This window comes from Hypanus sabinus, chromosome 4 (assembly GCF_030144855.1).
Source record: "Hypanus sabinus isolate sHypSab1 chromosome 4, sHypSab1.hap1, whole genome shotgun sequence".
In the NCBI taxonomy this organism is placed as follows: Eukaryota; Metazoa; Chordata; class Chondrichthyes; order Myliobatiformes; family Dasyatidae; genus Hypanus; species Hypanus sabinus.
The window spans coordinates 110,517,043-110,543,186 of record NC_082709.1 but is presented as its reverse complement, the minus strand read 5'-3'; the positions used below and the strand labels follow the sequence as shown (position 1 = coordinate 110,543,186).

General features: G+C 41.6%; 1 protein-coding gene across 1 annotated transcript; it reads right to left on the bottom strand.

The window, feature by feature from the left end:
* Positions 1-1,331: 1,331 nt before the first annotated feature.
* On the bottom strand, positions 1,332-20,486 carry LOC132393088 (cysteinyl leukotriene receptor 2-like). The gene is made up of 3 exons (XM_059967869.1): positions 20,350-20,486; positions 19,797-19,904; positions 1,332-6,468 (listed from the first exon to the last, which is right to left on the bottom strand). The coding sequence occupies exon 3, from the start codon at positions 6,424-6,426 to the stop codon at positions 5,473-5,475; it is 954 nt and encodes a 317-aa protein (XP_059823852.1). The 5' UTR covers positions 6,427-6,468; positions 19,797-19,904; positions 20,350-20,486; the 3' UTR covers positions 1,332-5,472.
* Positions 20,487-26,144: the final 5,658 nt, after the last annotated feature.

The window sequence follows — 26,144 nt, the reverse complement described above, 5'->3', positions numbered from 1 at the left end:
AGTTTGTCATTGGATATCTGCAGTTTCTTTGAAATATCATTTAAACTAATTTTGTGGAATGACTGAAACAACCTAGCTGGTACCAGTTCTATTTAATTTGTCTTCACTTTGGTGTAAGCCATATTGTTTGTCTATTTTTAGTTTTCACATTTTAAATCTCAAGGCTACCCAATCCTCTACCAATCTCATCATTATCAGATTTCTCAACAACAGCATGCAGATTAGTGCTCTTTTTGAAATTGCAACTTGATTCTTTTTAAATCTTTTTTTCTTCCCTATGCAGTCCATTTATTTTTATCTGTCCAATATGCCATTTGTATGTGTCCTATTTGTTTCATTTTCTACAAGCTTCACTTTTAACCCTGCATTGGTCTGGCGTATGTGAGCATAAACAGTAACATAATTTGTTTGGCTAGGCAGGTTTCTGTTCGAACAGAGTTCACACTCACTTTCATTCCTGACAGCAACTCAAATGCATTTCTCCTGTTTCTATTGATACAGCTATTTCAACTGTTCTTTTAAATGTAAGTTGTGCTTCATTTGAGAGCCATTTTTGAATGCTTTCTTGTAGGATTCTGTAAACTAATGATCTCTTAGCGCATCATTAAGACCATTACTGAACTGACAATGCTCAGACAATCTCTTCAGTTTAGGCTACGTCCACACTACACCGGATAAATCCGTAATCGAAGCTTTTTCTCTTCGTTTTTACCCTCCGTCCACACTAAAATGGCATTTTCGTCCCCCGAACCTGGAGCTTTTCAGAAAGTCACATACACTGCAATGGATTCCCCTTTCTTTGATTCCACATATGAACAATGGTTAAAAATATTGCTCAATCTGTTCAGTACACAAAATCCAGTTATTGTTTGTGCAATCAAACACATTACTACTTCTGATCAAACAAGCAAGCTGGAGGAACTCAGCAGGTCGGGCAGCATCCATTGACTGAAGTCCTGACAAAGGGTCTCGGCCCGAAACATTGACTGCTTATTTCAACGGATGCTGCCCGACCTGCTGAGTTCCTCCAGCTTGTTTGTACGTGTTGATTTGACCACAGCATCTACAGTGTACTTTGTGTTTACTCCTTCTGATGTAGCCAGCCAATTCTGCTTTGCTTTTAAAATGATTATTATCACTCAGTACTCACCCATTATGAACTTGTGAATTCTTCCTTTGTTTTAAAGAAACTTGATCATCTCACTGTGTTTCAACAGGTAGGTAGTTGCCTTGGATTCACTTAAAACTTTCTCATCACCACTGTTAAGTTTTGTAACTCTAAAACATAAAATTAATTTGAAGAAAAAGACAGGAGCCCAAGAGATGCGAGTCTAACTTAGAGTTTATTTTAAATGAAGTGCACACATATCATGTAGTAGTGCATGATGTATGCAATTCACTTTACTTTACATATGAACTATTTGAATGAACAAGAATGCCTAATCAACAAAATGCTTACAATATAACTCAAACACTAAATACATAACTACCTACTGTAGATGTACTCTAGCTCTCCTGGTAAGTAATTAGACTTCTCAGTAATGTGGGTTTTGGTAAGCAATGGCCTGAAGAACTGATTAGAAATAAAACAAGTAACTGCAGTTTCAGAAATAGACAGCTAGGTCTTAAGAAGTAATAAGATATAATTTAATGTTAGAATTGCATGTATCCAAATATTGCATTATGGCCAATAACTGTGGCAACATCTTGTATTTATACAATTGTTTTAACAATTATAACCTTTCAAGGTAACATCACAAACTGAACCAGATGTGTCATGTTTTACTAACAGTTGTCGAAGAAGTAAGTTTTAGAGAAGCAGAAAGGTTTTATGAAGAAATTCTGGAAATTATAATTCTGGCAAATGAGACACGGCCGAAAGCAGTGGCGCAATTAAAACTGGGCAAATTCAAAGAGCTCAGCTATCAAAAGGCTAGAAGATTCCAAAGAAAGATTTAGTAACAATTGAAATAGTGCAGAATTAGGCCATTTGGCCATTTGATTCTGTTCTGCTAATCACAAAGATCATGATTAATCTACGTCTGCATCATTTTCTTGCCCTATCTCCAGATTCGTTTGATATTCATATATCTATCAAATTCTGTTTCTAATTAACTCAATAACTGAGCCTCCACAGCCCTTTAGGACAGAGAATTTTAACAGCGATGAGACATGAACTTTTCAATTACGAATGTGTTCAAATCCTTGCATAATAATGATACCATTTGCCTCCCTAATCACTTTCAGTGATTTATGAATACCCATGTCACTTGAGCATCAACATTAGGCAATCCCACTTATTTGCTGCCTTCCAATAAACAAGAAAAATTCTAGAATATGTGTAACTTTGGATACAGCGAATTCACTGTCTCTATACCCAATGCGTTAAAACCCTTGGTTGTAGATCATCAGGTCTTTGGGATTCATTACCTTTTAGTTTCACCACGTTCTCTGGTTATTTTGAAAAATCATGCTAATTTCCTTTGGTTCATTCTTGGTGGGATCTTGCTTCTCAGGTGTTTCTGGTCAGTTTTGTTGTGAAGGAAAATGCATAAAACAGCTTACTCAACAAGGGTTATCACATAAATGCTATGTGAATTTTGATTTTCAAAAGCTAGAAAGAACTTAGGTAACCATTGCTAAGAGATACTGTCACAGCTGCAGAAAAGGTGGACGCCATGGAGGGATTGTCTACGGAGTCTCTGTGGGTGGAGGTTAGGAACAGGAAGGGGGTCAATAACTTTACTGGGTGTTTTTTATAGGCCACTCAATAGTAACAGGGATATTGAGGAGCAGATATGGAAACAGATCCTGGGAAGGTGTAATAATAACAGAGTTGTCAAGATAGGAGATTTTAATTTCCCAAATATTGATTGGCATCTCCCTAGAGCAAGGGGTTTAGATGGGATGGAGTTTGTTCGGTGTGTTCAGGAAGGTTTCTTGACACAATATGTAGATAAGCCTACAAGAGGAGAGGCTGTACTTGATTTGGTATTGGGAAATGAACCTGGTCAGGTGTCAGATCTCTCAGTGGGAGAGCACTTTGGGGATAGTGATCATAATTCTATCTCCTTTATAATAGCATTGGAGAGAGATAGGAACAGACAAGTTAGAAAAGTGTTCAATTGGAGTAAGGGGAATTATCAGGCTATCAGGCAGGAACTTGGAAGCTTAAATTGGGAACAGAAGTTATCAGGGAAAAGTACAGAAGAAATCTAGCAAATGTTCAGGGGATATTTGTGTGGGGTTCTGTATAGGTACGTTCCAATGAGACAGGGAAGTTATGGGAGGGTACAGGAACCGTGGTGTACAAAGGCTGTAATAGACCTAGTCAAGAAGAAAAGAAAAGCTTACAAAAGGTTCAGAGAGCTAGATAATGTTAGAGATCTATAAGATTATAAGGCTAACAGGAAGGAGCTTAAAAAGGAAATTAGGAGAGCCAGAAGGGGCCATGAGAAGGCCAGGCGGGCAGGATTAAGGAAAACCCCAAGGCATTCTACAAGTACTTGAAGAGCAAGAGTATAAGATGTGAAAGAATAGGATCTATCAAGTGTGACAGTGGAAAAATGTGTATGGAACTGGAGGAAATGACAAAGGTAATGAATACTTTACTTCAGTATTCACTATGGAAAAGGATCTTGGTGATTGTAGTGCTGACTTGCAGCAGACTGAAAAGCTTGAGCATGAAGATATTAAGAAGGAGGATGTGCTGGAGCTTTTGGAAATCAACATGCTGGATAAGTCATTGGGACCGGATGAGATGTACCCCAGGCTACTGTGGGAGGCAAGGGCGGAGATTGCTGAGCCTCTGTGGCAATGATCTTTGAATCATCAATGGGGACGTGAGAGGTTCTGGAGGATTGGAGGGTTGCGGATGTTGTTCCTTTATTCAAGAAAGGGAGTAGAGATAGCCCAGGAAATTATAGACCAGTAAGTCTTACTTCAGTGGTTGGTAAGTTGATGGAGAAGATACTGAGAGGCAGGACTTATGAACATTTGGAGAAGTATAATATGATTAGGAGTAGTCAGCATGGTTTTGTCAAGGGCAGGTCATGTCTTATGAGTCTGATTGAATTTTTTGAGGATGTGACTAAACACATTGATGAAGGTAGAGCAGTAGCTGTAGTGTATATGGATTTCAGCAAGGCATTTGATAAGGTACACATTGCAAGGCTTATTCAGAAAGTAAGGAGAAATGGGATCCAAGGGGACATTGCTTTGTGGATCCAGAACTAGCTTGCCCACAGAAGGCAAAGAATGGTTGTAGAGGGTTCATATTCTGCATGGAGGCCAGTGACCAGTGGTGTGCCTCAGGGATCTATTCTGGGACCCTTACTCTTTGTGATTTTTATGAATGACCTGGATGAGGAAGTGAAGGGATGGGTTGGTAAATTTGCTGATGACACAAAAGTTGGAGGTGTTGTGGATAGTGTGGAGGGCTGTCAGAGGTTACAGTGGGACATTGATAGGATGCAAAACTGGGCTGAGAAGTGGCAGATGGAGTTCAAACCCAGGTAAGTGTGAAGTGGTTCATTTTGGTAGGTCAAATATGATGGCAGAATATAGTATTAATGGTAAGACTCTTGGCAGTGTGGAGGATCAGAGGGATCTTGGGGGTCCAAGTCCATAGTACACTCAAAGCAGCTGCGCAGGTTGACTCTGTGGTTAAGAAGGCATGCAGTGTATTGGCCTTCATTAATCGTGGAATTGAATTTAGGAGTCAAGAGATAATGTTGCAGCTATATAGGACCCCACTTGGAGTACTGTGCTCAGTTCTGGTCACCTCACTACAAGAAGAATATGGAAGCCACAGAAAGGGTGCAGAGGAGATTTACAAGGATGTTGCCTGGATTGGGGAGCATGCCTTATGAAAACAGTTTAAGTGAACTCGGCCTTTTCTCCTTGGAGCGACGGCGGATGAGAGGTGACCTTATAGAGGTGTAGAAGATGATAAGAGGCATTGATCATGTGGATAGTCAGAGGCTCTTTCCCAGGGCTGAAATGGCTAGCACGAGAGGACACAGGTTTAAGGTGCTGGGGAGTAGGTACAGGGGAGATGTCAGGGGTAAGTTTTTTACTCAGGGAGTGGTGAGTGTGAGGAATGGGCTGCTGGCAATGGTGGTGGAGGCGGATACGATAGGGTCTCTTAAGAGACTTTTGGATAGGTACATGGAGCTTAGAGAAAAATAGAGGGCTATAGGTAAGCCTAGTAATTTCTAAGGTAGGGACAATTTCGGCACAACTTTGAGGGCCGAAGGGCCTGTATTGTGCTATAGGTTTTCTATGTTTCTAACAGTTGTCCGGAGTTAAGCTCAAGGATAAGTTCCTGCTTTTTGATGAAAACTGCCAAGATTGTATGTCAAAATAAGTTGTTTAAAGACAGGAGCTAAAACCAATATGATTGATCCTTGACCGAGAAGCAAGGAGAAATTCCACATACTGTTAGTCTTACAATGAATTGTAGGAGATAAATCATAACTGATTGTTCACCATAGTCTTCTTGCTTCTCAGCTTATCCCTGAAGGATTCTGCTCCAAAGTAATATAAAAGAGGGTCCAAACAGGTATTGACTGCTACACCACACAGGGTGATCACCACAGAACGCTGAATGAAACAATTAACTTGGGTTGTGCTATTACTGCCATGGTAATTCATGGCGAGATGGACAGTCCGCAAAATGTGGTAGGGCAGGAAATTGGTCAGAAATATAACCATAACAATAATAATCATTACTATAGCTTTTCTGCGGGAACATTTTTGCTTGGCATGCTCTGCCTTTGAAGTTAATAAAGTTTTAAGAACAAAAATGTAACAAATAGTGATAATAAGGAAGGGAATAACACAACCTACTGGCAGTGAAATTAAATTCATCTTGTATATTTTACTACTAATTTTATATTTAGGGTCAAGGCATATTGTTCTATTATTCTTTGCAATATAATTGTCTTCTATTAGTAAAGGACTAGCTACTACACCCACAAATACCCATATCAATATGCACAAAATTAGGACATTTTTAATTGTTCTATACTTTAAAAATTTAAGTGGATGCACAATTGCAAAATAACGCAAGATGCTCATTAGGGTCAGAAAGTAGATGCTGCAGTACATATTGAGGTAGAGTGCATAAAACATGAATCTGCAGAGCGAATGTGGAAAATTCCAAATGCCGCCTTTCCAGTAATAATAAACACGCCAAGGCAACGTGCAAACGAAGAATAGGTCCGCAATTGCCAGGTTCACCATGACAATGCTGAATTCAGTCTTCGTCTTGTATAACTTTAGGAATACATATAAACAGAAGCTGTTTTCAATAAACCCAAGAATAAATGTGACCAGGTACACTGGAGGGTAGGTAGAAAATTTGAAGTCACTGATGTTTTCACAGAAAGAAACATCATTTTCAGGGCTTGTAATGTTAATCATCCTCTTCTCTGAAGAAATTTGTGACTTAGAGATGGAGGTGATCTGTGGAAAGAACATTAATTTTAGTCACAGCTAAGGATTGCATTTTACATAATAATCTTGAATTTTATAAATATGATTTATAATGTTTACACTAGTTTAGAATAGGGAATGGTAACATTTATCCAAATGCCTTGACAATGATACAGCGATGAGTCCTTAACTCTGGCACTGATTGGACTTCAGAACCCTTCAAAATGACCTTGTAAACAACATTCGAAATAGCTACATTAAGATAAAGTAACAAAAAAATCTCAATGCATTATCCTCAACAATAGCTTTGGACGTGAATAGTTGCTTTGAAGCCAGTCAATTTTGCAACATCCTGTTTATGTTGGGTCTAAATTACTCTTCACTACCATCACCCAACAAACTAGTCAAGCAATTGGACATTACAGAGCTTTAAATTTCAACCGGTATACCTGACCTTTCCATGATCTTCCCTGGGTGTGTCAGGAGGCGACAGCAAGGCAACTTGCAATCAAGGGGAACGGCCCACGAGACTTCAGCACTAATTCAAGCCCCAGTGAGGTCTCATAGAAGCAGGTTAAACAAGGAAACTCTGCTGTTCATTCCCAAAATCAGCCCTCAAGTATTTCATTATTATTCTTCATGCTCAGCACTATCGGGAAGAAGCAGTGAGGGCAGCGTCTTTATGTTCCTAGTGATTAACTTCAATGGCCATCAACAAGGTTAAATTGCTCTAATGATCTACCACGCACTGAATTGTCCAACTGGCAAAAAGCGTAGATGCCAGACTTGTACGGCAGGCAGGGAGAGAACCAAAACCAGGTAAAAACCAAAGTTTACTGCATTCTATTTGCCGCTGATGCAAATTCCAAGATAGCCTTGGTAGAAGTGACAAATGCACCTAAACTGCCTCTATCCAGAGTACCTGCTATGGTTTGTAACTTTGAAACAGTAAACTAATTCAACAGAGGATGCGGGGAGTCTGAGAATACGGGTGCAGTTTAGTTTAATCAATGCACCCATGTATCTGATGCACCATCAATAACTCTGAGTCATGGGTTAAGGTAGGCTTTTATTGGCTGGAAGAAAGCACAAGCAGCAAGTGACCACCACACAACATCCTGGAGACTGAGGAAGGGTCTGTGCCTCCAATCGCCTTTATACTGGGGTATGTGGGAGGAGCCACAGGAGCAGTCAGCGGTGGGGGGTGTGTCCAGACAGGCACACGTAGTTCACCACAGTATCAAATGGTAGTGTGGTGATGTATACAATTCATGTATCATACACAACCCGTAATGAATTATTTAAATGAGCAGGAACGCTAATCAATATATATCTACACACTCAAGATTACTCAAATATTATTGAAATATTAAATATGCAACACTCCTCCCTGCTTAGCTATAAACTCCAACTCAATAGAGAATGCATCTCAACTTTATACACAGTATATTATATAATACAACTACTATATACAGACATTCATAGCATAGTACATTTTATATTGTCGTATTCAGGGCTTAAGATTTAATCTTTGTGGAGGATTTCTTTCTCTTGTGGGATACTGTCTTTCCTGACAAGGGGGACCACTCTCCTTGACAGGTAAGACATGTGGCTGTGAAAACATTCTCAGATTCTGGGGGCTTCTCTGTGATGGTTGTGGAAGTTGACTCTGAGACTGCAGGAGGTGGTTCTGACAGTTCTGGACATCTTTCTTCTCCCTTTTTCTTCTTCTAGTTTGTGCATCTTGACCTTGGGATGGTGCATTTATTTCGCTGGAGTATTATCTTATTAATCCTTCTATTGCTCCCTTTGTCTATTGTCCATTTGGTTTCCTCGACCACGACATCATCCGACGAAGCCTTTGACTCCTCTCTTTTTGGCCTTCCGTTCATCTAACTGAACTTTGGTCTTTGCATCTACCTTTACAAGTTTTGTCTCCCACTTAAAGTTCATGCAACAACCTTAATGCACACTAAGCACATTCTGGCTCTTTATACTTGCGTAAACCAAATGTTTGCAATGTTCCTGAAGCTACTTGAACTCTCTTCCAGCTTAAAACCAAGCCACATATCACAAGTAACTGCCTGATTAACATACCAGTAGCTTTCTCAGATATGCTGACTACGAAAGCTGTTGTTGTCAAACCACTGCTTTCCTTGCTTTCAGGTTTCCCCTGAGCAGCATGGTCTTTCCTTGGTCCAATACGCTGTTCAACCAGGCAGGGGCACAGAGGCTGGCATGATGCTCTGTTGGATGACAGTTCATGGAGACAGTTGTGGCATCATACACTACCTTTCTCAATTCACTCTCATGTGAATTGATTGCAAATGGTGGATGGATCTCCAATCAAATTGTAGTTGTTTCTGTCAATCACACAGCCAAAATGTCAGTCCTCATGATTTTAAACCACATACTTTATACTTTACTTTACTTTATTGTCACCAAACCATTGATACTAGAGCGTACAATCATCACAGTGATATTTGTTTCTGTGCTTCATGCTCCCTTAAGTACAAATAAAAGTAAATATAATAAAAATTTATAAATCATAATTAGAAAATAGAAAAGTGAAAGTAAGGTAGTGCAAGTCAGGTCCGGATATTTGGAAGGTACGGCCCAGATCCGGGTCAGGATCCGTTCAGCAGTCTTATCACAGTTGGAAAGAAGCTGTTCCCAAATCTGGCCATATGAACCTTCTCCCGGAGGGAAATGGGACAAAATGTGTGTTGGCTGGGTGGGACTTATCCTTGATTATCCTGGCAGCACTGCTCCGACAGCGTGTGGTGTAAAGTGAGTCCAAGGATGGAAGATTGGTTTGTGTGATGTGCTGGGCTATGTTCAATAGCCTGGACGGACGGACAGGACGGAGGGGGCTTGTGTGTACAGAATCAGTGCGAGTAATGTTTCTTTCTACGCACTAAGAAACGTTATGGAAGCAACACCGGAAGTTCATATGAATCTGCTCATTCTATTTGCCTTTCTCAGCACCGATTCAACCTGCAGTTTAACCATCCGGGAATCCAGGACGAGGATCTCAAATTCCCTTTGCGCCAGAGCTATTGAATATTTCTACCCATTATAATGCTTTCAAGAATGCTTTCTACGGTGCATCTATAAAAATTAGTGAGGGTTTTAGGGGACAGGCCAAATTTCTTAAGCTTTCTCAGGAAGTAAAGGCGCTGTTGGGCCTTCTTGACAGTGGACTCTGCTTGGTTAGACCAAGTCAGGTCATTTGTGATATTCACCCTGAGGAACTTAAAGCTTTTGACCTGTTCCAGCTGCGCATCACTGATGTAGATGGGGCTGTGCGGTCTGCTACTCCTTCTGAAGTCAACAACCAATTCCTTTGTCTTGCTGACATTGAGGGATAGGTTATTGTCTTCGCACCATGCCACCAAGTTCTTAATTTCCTCTCTGTACACAGACCCATCATTACCCAAGATGTGGCCTACAATTGTGGTGTCATCAGCAAACTTATATATATTGAGTTCGATGGAAGCTTGGCTACACAATCATGGGTGTACAGTGAGTACAGCAGGGGGCTGAGTACACAGTCTTGTGGGGCACCGGTGCTCAGAGTGATTGTAGAGGAGAGCTTGTCCCCTATTTTTACAGCCTGGGTCCTGTCTGTGAGGAAGTTGAAGATCCAGCTGCAGATCTGAGTGCTAAGACCCAGGTTCCGGAGCTTAGGAATCAGTTTATTTGGAATGACGGTATTAAAGGCAGAGCTGTAGTCGATGAAAAGGAGCCTTACATATGCGTCTTTATTCTCCAGATGTTCTAAGGAGAAATGTAGTGCCAGAGAGATGGCATCTGCTGTTGACTTGTTGCTCCAGTAGGTGAATTGCAAAGCGTTGAGGTTGACCGGTAGGTTATGGTTGATGTGTGCCATAACCAATCGCTCGAAGCACTTCATAGCAATTGATGTCAGAGCCACAGGTCGATAGTACAACGTGGCTTGTTTGGTTATGAATGTCATTCCCACAGGAGTTATCTTTTCCTCAGTATAAGTTCTGAGTGGGATATCTGCAGGCTTCAGTTCAGCATCTTTGAAATGTCAAACTTATTTTGTGGAATGACTGAAACAGCGGAATCAGTAAACAATTCCATTTTAATTAATTTGCTGTTCATTTCTGGTAGAAGCTATATTGCTTGTCTATTGTTAGTTTTCACAATATAAATCTCAAGGCTATCTGGTTCTGTGTTACTCTCATCATTATCAGATTTTCATCAATAGCATGCAGTTTAGCTCTCTTTTTGAAACTGCCATTTGACATCTTACCATTTTCTCTTCCCTGTACAGCTCATTTATTTGTGCCTGCCTGACATGCTCTTTGTACGTGTCGTATTTTGTTGCATTTTCTGCAAGTTTCACCTTTAAACCTGCATTGGTCTGGTGTCTATAAGCCCTGCCACAAATGTAACACAATTTGTCCAACCAGAAACGAGGGAAAATCTGCAGATGCTGGAAATCCGAGCAACACACACAAAATGCCGGAGGAACTCAGCAGGCCAGGCAGCATCCATGGAATAAAGTACTTCTGACATTTCAGACCGAGACCCTTCAACAGTCCTACTGAAGGGTCATGGCCTGAAATGTCAACTGTACTCTTTTCTGTAGATGCTGCCTGTAGTAATGAGTGGTTATTTGAGTTAGTCGCCTGCCTGTCAGCTTGAACCAATCTGGCCAATCTCCACATTAACAAGGTGTTTTCCCTCACAGAACTGCCACTCACTGAATGCTTTTTGTTTTAAGCACCATTCTCTGTAAACTCTAGAGACTGTTGTGCATGAAAACCCTAAGAAATCAGCAGTTTCTGAGATATTCAAATCACCTTGTTTGGAACCGACAATCATTCCATGGTCAAAGTCACTTAGATCTCATTTTTCCCCATTCTGATGTTTTATCTGGACCTCTTGACCACATCTGCATACTGTTATGTATTCAGGCAACAATAAATATATGAGTTCGGCAAGGGTTTTTATAACAAACAACACGTTTATTAAACACTGAAAACAAACCCCCCATAAGTAAACAAACACTAACGTAACCGGAAATCAGCTGCTGTGCGGCAGCTTAAACAGTTCTTAAAGCGATGCAGCTCAAACAGTTCTTAAAGTGATGTTGCAAAAACAGTTCTTTAAAGTAGTATTGCCAAAAGTTCGAAATGCTCACAGTCAATTTAAGGGAGAGACTTTTTAAGACGATTTAAATTCTCTTTCACGTCGCTTTGCTTCAGTCCCCGACGTCGAACTTTTCCCACGAAGAATTTACGAAACCGCTTAAAGGCACTGACCTTTCCTTTATCACACTGTCCTCAATCTTCTGCTATCTCGCAGAGATTAACACGAGAATTTCTTCCGAATAAGGATTAAATAAGGTCGAACCTGTTTCACCATCGTAATTTGATTCTCCTTGATCTTTAACTCCTGAACTCTGACCTTCACTCTCCACTGATTTCCCAACTAGCAGTATTATAAAGAAACTGCTGGCAATGACCTTTTAAACTTTAGGCATTAAATAAAAACTTAATCCTTCAACTAAACTGCGTCATCACATTAAATCACGCAGTGGCATGAAGTCAACATGGCAAATCCAGCCACGAACTGCCCCTCCTCACAGGATGGGGTCTTCCTTTTATAACCTGTAAAAAAAAACAAGTCACATGATCTCTACTGGCGGGAAAATGACATCACTCCACCATCACAAGACCATTACCTCAAGTCCAGTATAACTTCAACCCCAGTCACGTGACAAGGGTACCACTGTCATGTCACGAGTACGTAACAATACATTTATGCATCAAATTGCTACCACATGATTGGCTGATTAGATAGTTGCATTAACAAGCAGGTGTAAAGGTGTACCTAATAAAGTGGCCACTGAGTGCATGTCAGTGATAATAAACCTGATTATGAAATCCTACAGATCTTAGATTTAAATAATCATCCCGTTATCTTGTAACTATGTCTACTCAGTGAAGATTCTTCTAGCAGGGTAAACATCGCAATATATACCCCATTCTCCCCACCTACAATATGCTACGTTTCAAGAAGAAGCAATTTTCTAATTCCTGTCATTCTTCTAAACCCCAAAGAACACAGGTCTAACTTTTCTTTTGGTTCTTCATGAAAGGGTAATGTTCTTGTACCAGCAGTTAATGTCTAGTTTTTCAATGTTCAGAAGAAATAAAGGTTTCTGGTATAAGATAGTGCTACCGAAGATGTGGAACAGCTTACCAGTAAATACTAAAGCAAGAGTATTGACTAAAGTACATTACTTGTAACATCTTTCATGATGCAGATTGTGGTGAACTATCACATCAAACAGTGAGGAGGCAAGGGGAGACCCCCCAAGGCTGGTTGGGGGGTTGAGCTGGTGTGCTAGGGCATGACGTATTTGTGTTTGAGCCGGGTTGTCACAGATGGAGTTGGTGCTATCTCTGCTAGAGATAGAGGAGTCGATGTGAAAGAGTTTCGATTCTCTCTCTCTCCCCCCCCCACCCCCACCCTCACTTCCTCAGTTTCTTAAAAAAGTACATTCTTAAATGCCCAACAAGAGAAGGAGTAACACTACACCTTCTGGACTACAACACCATTCAGAAGGGTAAACCCACAGAAAGCATCTGGCCCAGAAGGGATACCTGGCTGAGTACTGAAGACTTAAGCTAATCAATGGCTGGAGTATTTGCAAACACCTTCAGACTTCTGAAGCGAGTCATTGAGGTACCTACCTGCTTTAAAAATGCTTCAATCATACTGGTGCCCAAGAAGGGTGTGGTAACTGGCTTCAATGGCTGTCATCGAGTAGCACTTACCTGAACTGTGATGAAGTGCTTTGAGAGGTTGTCACAAAGCATATCAACTCCTGCCTGAGGTGTGAACTTAATCTGCTCCAATTTGCCTACCATTACAAATGGTCAACACAGACACCATTTTACTGGCTCTTCACTTAACCCTGGAACATCTAGACAATGAAGATGCATTCATCAGGATGCTCTTCGCTGACTACAGCTCAGCATCCAACATTATCATTCCCTTGAAACTAACCACTAAGCTCCAAGACCTTGGCCTCGGTACCTCCCTGCACAACTGGATCCTCGATTTCCTCACTTGTAGACTCTAGTCAGTACAGATTGGCAATAGCATCTCCTTCACAATCACCATCAACACAGACGCAGTACAAGGCTGGGTGCTTAGCGCCCTGCTCTACTCACTTTATACCTATGATAGCGTGGCTAAGGACAGCTCCAGTGCCATATTTAAGTTTTCTGACAACACCACTGTTATTGGCTGTATCAAGAGTGGTGACAGATTGGCATACAGGAGAGAGATTGAAAACTTGGTCGAATGGTGCCACAACAACAACCTCTCACTCAACAACAGTAAAACCAAAGAGCTGATTATTGACTACAGGAGGAAGAAGAGGAGGTTCATGAGCCAGTCCTCATTAAGAGAGTCAGTAACTGAAAGTTCCTTGGTGTTATCACATCAGAGGATCTGTCCTGGGTCCTTCACACATGTGCCATCACAAAGGCGGCATGACAGCACATCTTCTTTCTTAGAAGTTTGCGTAGATTGGGTACATCACTTAAACTTTGGTGAACTTCTACTGATGCACCATGAAGAGCATCGTAACTGGTTACATCGTAGCCTGATATGAAAACATCAATGTCAAGAATGGAAGTGCCTGCAGAAAATGGTCAGTACCTTCACAGGCAAAGCCCTCCTCATCAATGAGCGCATATACATGGAGCATTGCCACAAGAAAGCAGCATCTATCATCCAGGCCATACCACCAGGTTCAGGAACAGTTATTAACCTACAACCATCGAGCTCTAAACCAACATGGATAGCTTCACTAATCTCAACTCTGAACTGATTGTACAACCTACAGACTCACTTTCAAGTACTCTACTACAACTAATATTCTCAATATTATTTATTTTTTATTTGCACAGTTTGTCTTCTTTTTCCACATTGTTGTTCATCAATCTTTATTGATGTATAATTTTTCATAAGTTTTATTGTATTTATTTTCCTGTAAATATCTGCAAGAAAATGAATCTCAAGGCAATATACAGTAATGTATATATACTTTGATAATAAATTTACTTTGTCTTGTATTGGGAAACAAACCCAGCCAAGTGACTGACCTTGCATTGGGGGAACATGTAGCCCCTTAGATTTTAAGATGGCAACGAATAAGGATAAGCATGAACCTCCCAGGAAAGTATTAAATTGCAGGAGGGCAAATTATGGGATATTAAGTAGCAGCTATTGGGGACCACTGTATTTGGCAAGTCGGCTGACCTAGAGGGGGTGGTCACTAGCCCTTGTCCATGGGGCCTACTGACTATGGTCCTTGACTTTGGTCATCCACAGCACCTACCGACCCATAGTTGGTCCACAGGGATCACTGGCCTTGGACCACAGAGCACTCCAATCTGGACTACGCTACTGGCTCCTGCCCCTGATTCTTCATTAACTGTCCCTGATCTCTAACACTCACCCATTACAATGGCTAAACATTAACCTTACCTCAACCTCCCTGCACTGTCTCCAAAACCATCCCTATGAATTAAAAAATTACAAGTAGGACTGAGCCATAACCTCAACAAACATTACATCTCAGTGCCTTGTTGACCGGAAGGGACGAGTGGATGAATGGAAAGTGGAGGCGGGTGAAGGAAACAGTGTGCTTAGTGGTGGGATTCTATTGAGATGGCAGAGGTTACAGAGAATGATGTGCTGGATGCATATGGTGATAGGAAAGGATTGGGAATCCTATTGTATATTTAATAATTCAGTAGTATTGGAGTAATATTGTAAATGTATTATTTGATTAAGCATTTTTTGTTTAAATAATTCATCATGCGTTACATATAAAAGTACATGAATGGCATATGTCATCACGGCACCTTGTCTAAGCACGCGCCTCATTAAAGTAAAATTGAAGCTAGGATTTACATCTTTCAGGCTCCCTTGTTATTTTGCTTTGGAGTTAATGAAACAGGACGCCTAGCCCTGTTATGGAAGTGGGAGGATGCGATAAGGGTGGATGTCCAGAAAATGGAGGAGCTGCAAAAGAGTGGATCTTCTTGAACATGATGTCACAGGTAGATAGGGTCATAAAGACAGCTTTTGGCATATTGGCCTTCATAAATCAAAGTATTGATTGCAAGACACACAAAATGCTGGAGGAACTCAGCAGGCCAGGCAGCATCTATGGAAAAGAGTACTTTGAGCAGGGACTCTGAGTTCCTCCAGCATTTTGTGTGTGTTACTTGGATTTCCAGCATCTGCAGATTTTCTCTTGTTTATTTATTGCAGGAGCTCGGGTGTTATGTTGAAATTGTATAAGACATCTGTGAGGCCTAATATGGAGTCTTGTGTGCAGTTTTGGTCACCTACCTACAGGAAAGAAGCAAGGATGATGCCAGAACTTGAGGACCTGAGTAATAGGGGAAGCTTGAATAAGTTAGACTTTTATTCCCTAGAGTGTAGGAGAATGAGGTGATAATTGATATAGGTATACAAAATTATAAGGGGTGTAGGTAGGATAAATGCAAGCAGGCTTTTTCCACTAAGTTGTGTGAGACTAGAACTAAAGGTCATGGGTTAAAATGAAAGGTGAAATGTGAGAGGGCATGGGATCCAAGATTACCTTGTTTTGTGGATCCAGACTGACTTGCCCACAGAAAGCAAAGGGTGGTTGTAGGTGGTTTGTACCCTGCGGAACACCATTGGTCAGTGACTAGTGGTGTTCCGCAGAGATCGGTTCTGGGACCCCTCTTGTGATTTTTATAAATGACCTGGTTGAAGAAGTGGAAGGATGGATTAGTAAGTTTGCTGATGACACAAAAGTTGGGGGTGTTATAGATAGTCTGGAGGGTTGACAGAGATTACAGCAGGACATCGATAGGATGCATAACTGGGCTGAGAAGTGGAAGATGGACTTCAAACCAGGTAAGTGTGAAGTGGTTCATTTTGGTAGGTCATATTTGAAGACAATATAATATTAATGGTAAGAATCTTGGCAGTGCAGAGGATCAAGGAGACCTTTGGGTCCATGTCTCAACACTCAGACAGCTTTAGTCTAGTCAACCATATCTAAGAAATGATGTGCTGACATTGGAGAGAATTCAAAGGAGATTCACAAAAATGATTCTTGGATTGAAGAGCTTCTGTTGGCTCTGGGCCTGTACTCACTGGAATTTAGAAGAATGAGGAGTGACCATATTGAAACCTATTAGATGGTGAAAGGCCTTGATAGAGTGGATGTGAAAATGATGGTTCTTGTGGTGGGAGGAGTTCAGGACCAGAGGACGTCACCTCAAACTAAAAGGATGCCCTTTTAGAACAGAGATGAGGAGGGATTTCTTTAGACAGAGGCTGGAGAATCTATGGAATTCGTTGCCACATTCAGCTGTGGAGGACAAGTCATTCGGTATATTTAAAGGAGAGGTTGATAGATTCTTCATTAGTCAGGGAATGAAGGCAAGAGATTGGGGCTGAGAGGGAAAATGGATCAGCAATGATGAAAAGGAGAAGCAGATGGGCTATTTTTTCTCCTATATCTTAATGAAAAGACTGCAGTCATAAAAGTGAGGATTGGGCCTCTTAGACTCGTTTATTTCCTCAGCTGAAGCCAAAGACCCCAGTTGTTTTTTTTTAAATTATGACTATCAGCACTTAACCATAAAATGTCATGTACGTTTTCCTCTCATCCCACAGCTGAATTCTAAGAAAAGCTCTGGCGCTAAAAAGCACCAGACTCATTGATCTGATAAGCCTTCAAGTTTGCACACTCACTTCTCACATTTAGAAACAATTTTAAAAACTATTACAAAGCAACTAAAATATTTACCATAATTTTTTTGAAAAATTATCAACCTCAGAAAACATTATTAATAAATGCTTAGTATTATTTAAGCAGGCTTAATTTTTAAAAAGAAAATCTATATTAATTATATTCATTTTAGATCTCAGACATGGCATTCCACTGGTACCAGTACTAACAGTTTTCAAGTAGGAGACTAAAAATACATACTGCTTTCTACATTCCCCACCATAAATGGTTGGAATTAACTGCACCATTGGTCTTGCTTGCTGGACTCATCACTGAGGTATGATACTGATGATACTAGTCTGTTATATTTACAATAACAAAATATTTTTTGATTGAAGAAAAATAACCATCACAGCATTAAATGATAACTGATCTGAGGTGCGTGTTTAAGCTTAATTACATTTACTCAAATTATGGTGTCAATTACAAATACAACTTGATGTATAAAAGTTTGGTTGAAAGACTAAATAGACATTGAAATGGTAGAATGGAGAGGTGCTCCAAGCCCATTCTGGATACTAAGCTTACAGAAGAATTTAGCTTTCACCACTTCAGGAGGCATCCATTAAATACACATATTTTATATACACACATTATGATTCCTTAATTTGTGTGAGCAAATCTGAGGTTCCAGACCCTGTATTTCTCATCATTCAATCAACAGCACAATACAACAATTGGTAGTCACTTTGAACATTCCTGACACTCACTGCCACTCCCTTCTCCCAAAATTGCTGGGAGGTGAGAAACTATTTTAAAATTGTCAAGTTAGAAGGGAACCTTGTACTGGCTGAAAGTGCCAACAATGAAGAACATATCATCCTCAACTTCACTGTCTATTCCTTCTGCAGCAAGGAACTTTGTAGCTCCTTCCCAGTAAGTCTATGTCCAATATCACCATTACATTGTAACCACAAGTGGTAAATTGTGCCCACCACTTACAAATATGTATTACATTTTGTACATTTACGTACACCCATTCCAAACTGACCTGACCTGAGCTTTGTTCCAAGTCTGATCTCTCTAAAAGTCAGAACTAAGGAGAAGCCTTCTTTCTAACATGATTGATTAATTTTAAAATATCAATTAGAAAGGACTGAAAATGAAATAGTACCACTCCAGCATATAATGGTGTCCACTTTATGTATAATTCACAAATAAGAAATTGGTAACTTCTTATATTCAATAAATAATTTATACAAGTACAGAATAAACCTTTTGCCACTGCTAGGTTACTCTGTTCCTACTGTGACTCTTAGTGAAAACCCTGCAACAGACTTCCACAAGGAACTTGTTTCAACTGGCAGCCTCACACTTCCTTTATACCACAGTCATACAATTCATGGAAATGAATGAACAGGTGATGCTTCAAGCCAAGAACCAAATGTCGACTGTTTATTCATTTCCATGGATGCTGCCTGATCTGCTGAGTTCCTCCAGCAATTTGTGTGTTTTGCCTGAGGAGAAGAATGGGTTGTCATTTGTTAACATCCTCCCCCTCCCCCATTTAACTAAAAGATCAAACGCTTTAGACTAATCCACATTTCCACATCATATTACAGTGGCATGCAAAAGTTTGGGCACCCATGGTCAAAATTTCTGTTACTGTGAATAGTTAAATGAGTAGAAGATGATCTGATCTCCAAAAGTCATAAAGTTAAAGATGAAACATTCTTTTCAACATTTTAAGCAAGATTAGTGCATTATTTTTGTTTTGCACAATTTTAGGGTGAAAAAAGGAAAGGAGCACCATGCAAAACTTTGGGTACCCCAAGAGATTTGAGCTCTCATAACTTTTACCAAGGACTCAGACCGTAATTAGCTTGCTAGGGTTTTGGTTTGTTCACAGTCATCATTAGGAAAGGCCAGTGATGCAAATTTCAAAGCTTTCTAAATACCCTCACTCCTCAAACCTTGTCCCAACAATCAGCAGCCATGGGCTCCTCTAAGCAGCTGCCTAGCACTCTGAAAATTAAAATAAATGATGCCCAAAAAGCAGGGGAAGGTTATAAGAAGATAGCAAAGTGTTCTCAGGTAGCAGTTTCCTCAGTTTGTAACGTAATTAAGAAATGGCAGTTAACAGGAATGGTGGAGGTCAAGTTGAGGTCTGGAATGACCCTCACAGTCCCCCGACCTAAACATCATTGAAAATCTGTGGATAGACCTCAAAAGAGCAGTGCAGGCAAGACTGCCCAAGAATCTCACAGAACTATCAGCCTTTTGCTAGGAAAAATGGGTGAAAATCCCCCAAACAAGGATTTAAAGACTCTTAGCTGGCTGCAGAAAGTGTTTACAAGCTGTGATACTTGCCAAAGGGGGCGGGGCGGGGGGGGGGGGGGGGGGAGGGTGAATGTGTATACCTGTCTGGACATGCCCCTCTGCTGACTGCTCCTGTGGCTCCTCCCACAGACCCCTGTATAAAGGCGATTGGAGGCACTGCTCCTCCCTCAGTCTCCAGGATGTGGTGGTCACATTTGCAGCTACTAAAAGCCTACCTTTTGCCTACCTTTTGCCTCCGGTCTCCGAGAGTTATTGACGGTGCATCAGGGTGTTACTCCATGCAGGGTGCCCAAACTCTTGCTTCGGGCCCTTTTCCTTGTTTGTTATTTTGAAACTGTAAAAGATGGAAATAAAAAAAAGTAATCTTGCTTAAAATATTAAAGAAATGTATCAACTTTAACTTTATGCCTTTTGGAAATCGGGTTAGCTTTTACTCGTTTGGGTATTCACAGTAACAGAAACTTTGACCAGGGGTGCCCAAACCTTTGCATGCCGCTTTGCCTTCAGTTTCACCCCTTAAGTTCAGGGGGAAAAAATCGCAAACCCAGCAAAGTCTTCACACTGAACTAAACACAAAACTTGGGTTCTTTGCAGGGAACTCGCACGACCATATAAACTTCAATTCTTGAATCGCTGACACGCAATATAATTCATAACAAAAAGAAAAACGACGAGGTTAACGAGTCGCAACAGGAACGAAGAGCAGCAAGACTCTAATTATGTGGGTTTTTCTGCCTGGACGCTTCATCGACATAGTGCAATAATGAAAACCAAATTACCTGTAAATTAATCTGCTCCTGTGTTGGAACGCGAACAGCGTGTTGCGCTTCGTACCAGTAAAGTTTCTCGGTAAGATTTAGTTCTCGATAAGGTACATCAGTGCTTCTTATTAGATAGTTCCTTGTTTGACAACCTACCAGCAACTGGGTGCGTTGCAGTTCAAACGCGTCTTCCGCCTCTTCAAAGGCGCAATCTGTACGACACTACGAGGAAAACACGATTTTCCCGGTATAAGGGAAGGGCGGAGGAAGAGATCGGGAGCTGGGAACTCTGACGGATGAGATGTCTGCCGAGATGCAATGCGTCAAGAGACCTGGAAGATCCAGTCCGGCTCGGAATTTGCATCAGACACAAAATGCCGGAGGAACTCGGCAGGTCAGGCAGCGTCTATGGAAAGGAGTCAACAGTCGACGTTTCGGGCTGAGACCCTTCATCAGGTCTGGAGAAACAACGACGAGGAATCAGAGTAAGGGGAGGGGGGAAGAAACACCAGGCTATAGGCGAAACCGGGAGGAGGAGGGGGGAAGTAAACAGCTGAGATGTTTATTGGTGAAAGAGATACCGGGTTAGAGAAAGGGGGGGGGGGGGAATCTGATTGGACAGGGCATTGGAAGAAAGAAAAGCGGGAGAAATACCAGAGGAAGGTGATGGACAGGTACAGAAATGAGGTGAGAGAAGGAAATGAGAATGGGGAATGGTGAGGGGTGGGGTCTTTTCTGGAAGTTTGAGAAATTGCTGTTCATGCCATCAGGTTGGAGGCTACACGGACAGAATATAGGGGTTGTTCCTCCAACCTGAGTGTGGCCTCATCACGACAGTAGAGGAGGCCATGGGTGGACATATCAGAATGGGAATGGGAAGTGGAATTGAAATGGGTGGCCTCTGGGAGATCCCAGACGGAGACGGAGCAGACAGAGCCTAGGTGCTTGGCAAAGCAGTCTCCCAGCCTACACCGGGTCTCACTGATATACAGGAGGCCAGATACAGTATATGAGCCAGCACACTCACAAGTGAAGGACTGTTTAGGGCCCTGAATGGTAGTGAGGGAGGAGGTGTAGGGGCAGGTGAAGCACTTGTTCTGCTTGCAGGGATAAGTGCCAGGAGGGAGATCAGTGGGGAGGGACGAGTGAACAAGGGAATTGCACAGGGAGCAGAAAGTGGGGGAGGGGGGTGGGAGGGGGGTGGGAGGGAAAGATGCGCTTGGTGTTGAGATCCTGTTGGAACTGGTGGAAGTTTTGGAGAATTATGTGCTGAACACGGATGCTGGTGAGGTCCTAGGTAAGGACAAGAGAAAGCCTATCCCTGGAGGGGTGGCAGGGGATGAGGCGAGAGTAGACATGCGCAAAATGGAAGAGATGTGGTTGAGGGATGTGTTGCCAGTGATCTCACTGGTTCTGAAATGAAGAGCCTCATCCTGAGAGCAGATGCCGTGGAGACAGAGGAACTGAGAGAAGATGATGGAATTTTTTACAAGTAACAGGCTGGGAAGAGGTATAGTCCAGGTAGCTATGAGAGTCAGTGAGTTTATAATAGACATCTCCAGAGATGCCTATTATAAGCTGTCTCCAAAAAGATTGAGAAAGGGGAGGGAGGTGTCAGAAATGGACCAGATACATTTGACGGCAGAGTGGAAGTTGGAGGCAAAGTTGATGAAGTCGACAAACTCTGCATGGATGCAAGAGGCAGCAGCAAAGCAGTCGTCAATGTTGTGTAGGAAAAGTTTAGGAGTGACACCAGAGTATCATAGAAATATAGAAAACCTGCAGCACAATACAGGCCCTTCAGCCCACAATGCTGTGTTGAACATGTACTTACTTTAGAAATTACCTAGGGTTACCCTTGGCCTTCTGTTTTTCTAAGCTCCATGTACCTGTCTAGGAGTCTCTTAAAAGACCCTATTGTTTCTGCCTCCACTACAGTCACTGGAAGCCCATTCCATGCACTCACCACTCTCTGCATTAAAAAAACTTACCCCTGACATCTCCTCTGTACCTACTTCCAAGCACCTTAAAACTGTGCCCTCTCATGTTAGCCATTTCAGCCCTGGGAAAAAGCCTATGACTATCCACATTATCAATGCCTCTCGTTTTCTTATACACCTCTATCAGGTATCCTCTCATCTTCCTTCGCTCCAAGGAGAAAGGGCCGAGTTCACTCAACCTATTCTCATAAGGCATGCTCCCCACTCCAGGCAACATCCTTGTAAACCTCCTCTGCTATTGGTTCCACATCCTTACTATAGTGAGGTGACCGGAACTGAGCACAGTACTCCAAGTGGGGTCTGACCAGGGTCCTATACTGCTGTAACATTACCTCTCAGCTCTTGAACTCAATCCCATGGTTGATGAAGGCCAATGCACCATATGCCTTATTAACCATACAGTCAACCTGCGCAGCTGGAGATAGAGTCTATAGAAGTGAGGTAAAACAGCATCAACTTCACAGACCGTTTACAGATTACAAACAAGGAAGTGTTTGCTGTGCTGAGGCAGATTAGGGTTGATAAATCCCCAGGGCCTGTCAAGATGTTCCCACAGATCCTGTGGCAGGCAAGTGCAGAAAATGCCGGAGACCTAGCAGAGATATTTAAACTATCATTAGTGACAGGTGAGAGACCAGAGAACTGGATGATAGCTGACATCGTTCCACTGTTTAAGAAAGCCTGATATCAGCAGTGGGAAAGTTATTCCAAGAGACCATATATATAAGTATTTGGACAGACGTGGACTGATTAAGGACAGTCAGTATGAGTTCATGCATGGTAGGTCATGTTTAATCAATTGTATAGAGCTTTTGAGGAAGTTACAAGGAAAGTTGATGAAGGGAAGACAAGTCAGTGGGTGTTGTCTACATGGACAAGATCCCATGTGGGAGGCAAGTCAAGAAGGTTCAGTCGCTTCGCATTCAAGATGAGGTAGTGAATTGGATCAAACATTGACTTTGTGGGAGAAGACAGAGAGTGGTAATAGATGGTTGCCTCTCTAACTGGAGGCCTGTGACTAGTGGGGTGCCACAGGGATCGGTGCTGGGTCTGTTGTTGTTTGTCATCTATATCAATGATCTGGATGATAATGTGATTAGCTGGATCAGCAGATTTGAAGATGACACCAAGATTGGGGAAGTAGTAGACAATGAGGAAGGCAATCATGTCTTGCAGAGGGATCTGGAGCAGCTGGAAAAATGGGCTGAGAAATGGCAGATAGAACTTAATGCAGCCAAGTTCAAGATGTTGCACTACAGTAGGACCAGGGTAGGTCTTTCATAGTGAACAGTACGGCAGTGAGGAGTGTGGTAGAACAAAGGGATCTATGAATACAGGTCCATATTTTGTTGAAAGTTGTGTCATGGGAGGATAGGGTTGTAAAGAAAGCTTTTGGCACATTGGCCTTCATAAATCAAAGTACTGAGTACAGGAGATGGGATGCTATGTTGAAGTTGTATAAGATATTGGTAAGACCTAAGTTTGAGTATTGTGTGAAGTTTTGGTCACCTACCTACAGGAAAGATGTAAATAAAGTTGAAAGAGTACAGAGAAAATTTACAAGGATGTTGCTGGGACTGGAGGACCAGTGTTATACGGAAAGACAATAGGTTAGGACTTAATGCTCTGGAACATAGATGCTTGAGGGGAGATTTGATAGAAGTATACAAAATTATGAGGAGTATAGATAGGGTTAATGCAGGCATGCTTTCACCACTGAGGTTAGGTGGGACTACAACTCATGGTCATTGGTTCAGGGCGAAAGGTGAAAAGTTTAATGGTAACATGAGGGGAAACTGCTTCACTCAGAGGGTCATGAGAGTGTGGAACAAGCTGCAGCACAAGTGGTAGGTGCAAGTTCAATTTCGACATTTAAGAGGAGTTTGGATAGGTACATGGATAGTAGGGATTATGGAGGGCATTGGTCTGGGTGCAGGTTGATGGGAGTAGACAGTTTAAACAGTTCAGCATGGACTAGATGGGCCAAAAGGTCTGTTTTGTGCTGTACTTTCCTCTGAGTGAGATGTCATTTATCAGGAAATATTCAGTTGACATGGCAAGACATTTAAATGATAGGAACAGGAGTTAATTCACAGGGGTATTATAAGGAATCAAAGTGGATTTGTAATGCAGTATTTTTGTGACGTTTTCCATGTTTTTCAATGTACTCACGAGAACAGAGAAGTCTGGAAAGAACCAGATTTTCTGCGGGCAGAAATGAATTGTTAATACATATAGTGAATCATCTCTCCATAATGGGATTGGGTTTGGTCTGTCTGGCTGTTGACTTTTTTTTGTTTCATTCAGAGCAGTGTTGAAAATGTTTTGCAAAATATCCCTCTTGACCCTTTATATTCCCTCTGGTCTTTGCTGGTTCGTCGAGGATCTCATGCTTTTGGTTTTCAGACTACCAGGGGTGATTGATAAGTTCATGGCCTAAGGAAGAAGGAGTCAATTTTAGAAAACCTAGCACATTTATTTTTCAACATAGTCCCCTCCAACATTTACACACTTAGTCCAGTGGTCGTGGAGCATACGGATCTTGGACCTCCAGAAAGTGTTCACAGATGGGAAATTGATAAGTTTGTGGCCTAAAGGTGGAAGGAGATGAGTTATACAGCACTCATTACATGCACATGCAGGGCAACTCTTTGAGTGATTATGCAGAAAGTTTGAAGTTAGTAACTCATCTCCTTCTACCTAAGTCACAAACTTATCAATCACCCCTGCTGTGGACACTTCTTCGAGGTCCAAGATCCGTATGCTCCATGACCGCTGGACTAAATGTGTAAATGTTGGAGGGGACTATGTTGAAAAATAAATGTGCTAGGTTTTCTAAAATTGACTCCTTCTACCTTAGGCCGCAAACTTATCAATCACCCCTGGTATATTTCCACAGGTAACAACTGTGATCTTCCCTTGGACTGATAAATGAACTGGGCACTCACTGTCAGGGGACTGACAACATTCTGCATTGTTGCTACATGAGAGCTGGTATACCAATGCACAGCTGCAGTGCCGGGGGCATTGAGAAGGGGCAAAACCACAGGACTGGAGAAGGTGACGGCTGAAAACATCAGTTAGTGCAAACTGCATTAGAGATCCATTGTTATCTGGGCTCTAAGGACACCAATGATTTAGGTCTCCATTCTGAAAACTCTGCCAACCCTCCCTGAGTGACCTGTAATGCCTAGCCAAAATATTTGTCAGTCGTATGTCAATTGACAAGGCTGCAATAAGTATTCCTTACCAGTATAAGCACAACTTCGAACTCCGGGAGTTGTTCCTGAAATTGAAACTCGCCATACTTTTTGAGAAGGGGTTCTCAGCAGAGGATCCCTTAAATTGTAACTAAAGGAATATCAAGTCAAGTTTATTGTCATTTAACTATATGCGTGTTTATAATGTATATACAAACGAGACGTTTCTCGGAACCAGGGTGTACACAGTAGTACACATAATACACATTACCCACGATAACTTATGAAGGTAAGGATAAAATCTACAGATGAATCACACATAAATAACCAATTAAAGCGCATAAAGTAAATATTGTAAGGTACGGAACCAGTGACATTTTGAATACAATGCGGCAGGGAGTTCAGAAGCCTAATGCCCTGGGGAAAGAAACCATTTCTCATCCTGACAGTTCTTGTTTTTTATACTTCAGAATCTCCTGCCTGATTGTAGGAAGTCAAAGAGGATGTTGGATGGGTGGGTAGGATCCTTAATAATACTGCTTAGCGCTCTTGATAAATGTCCCCGCTGGATGGTCTGATCCTCTCAGCTGTTCTCATGGTCCTTTGTAGGAAT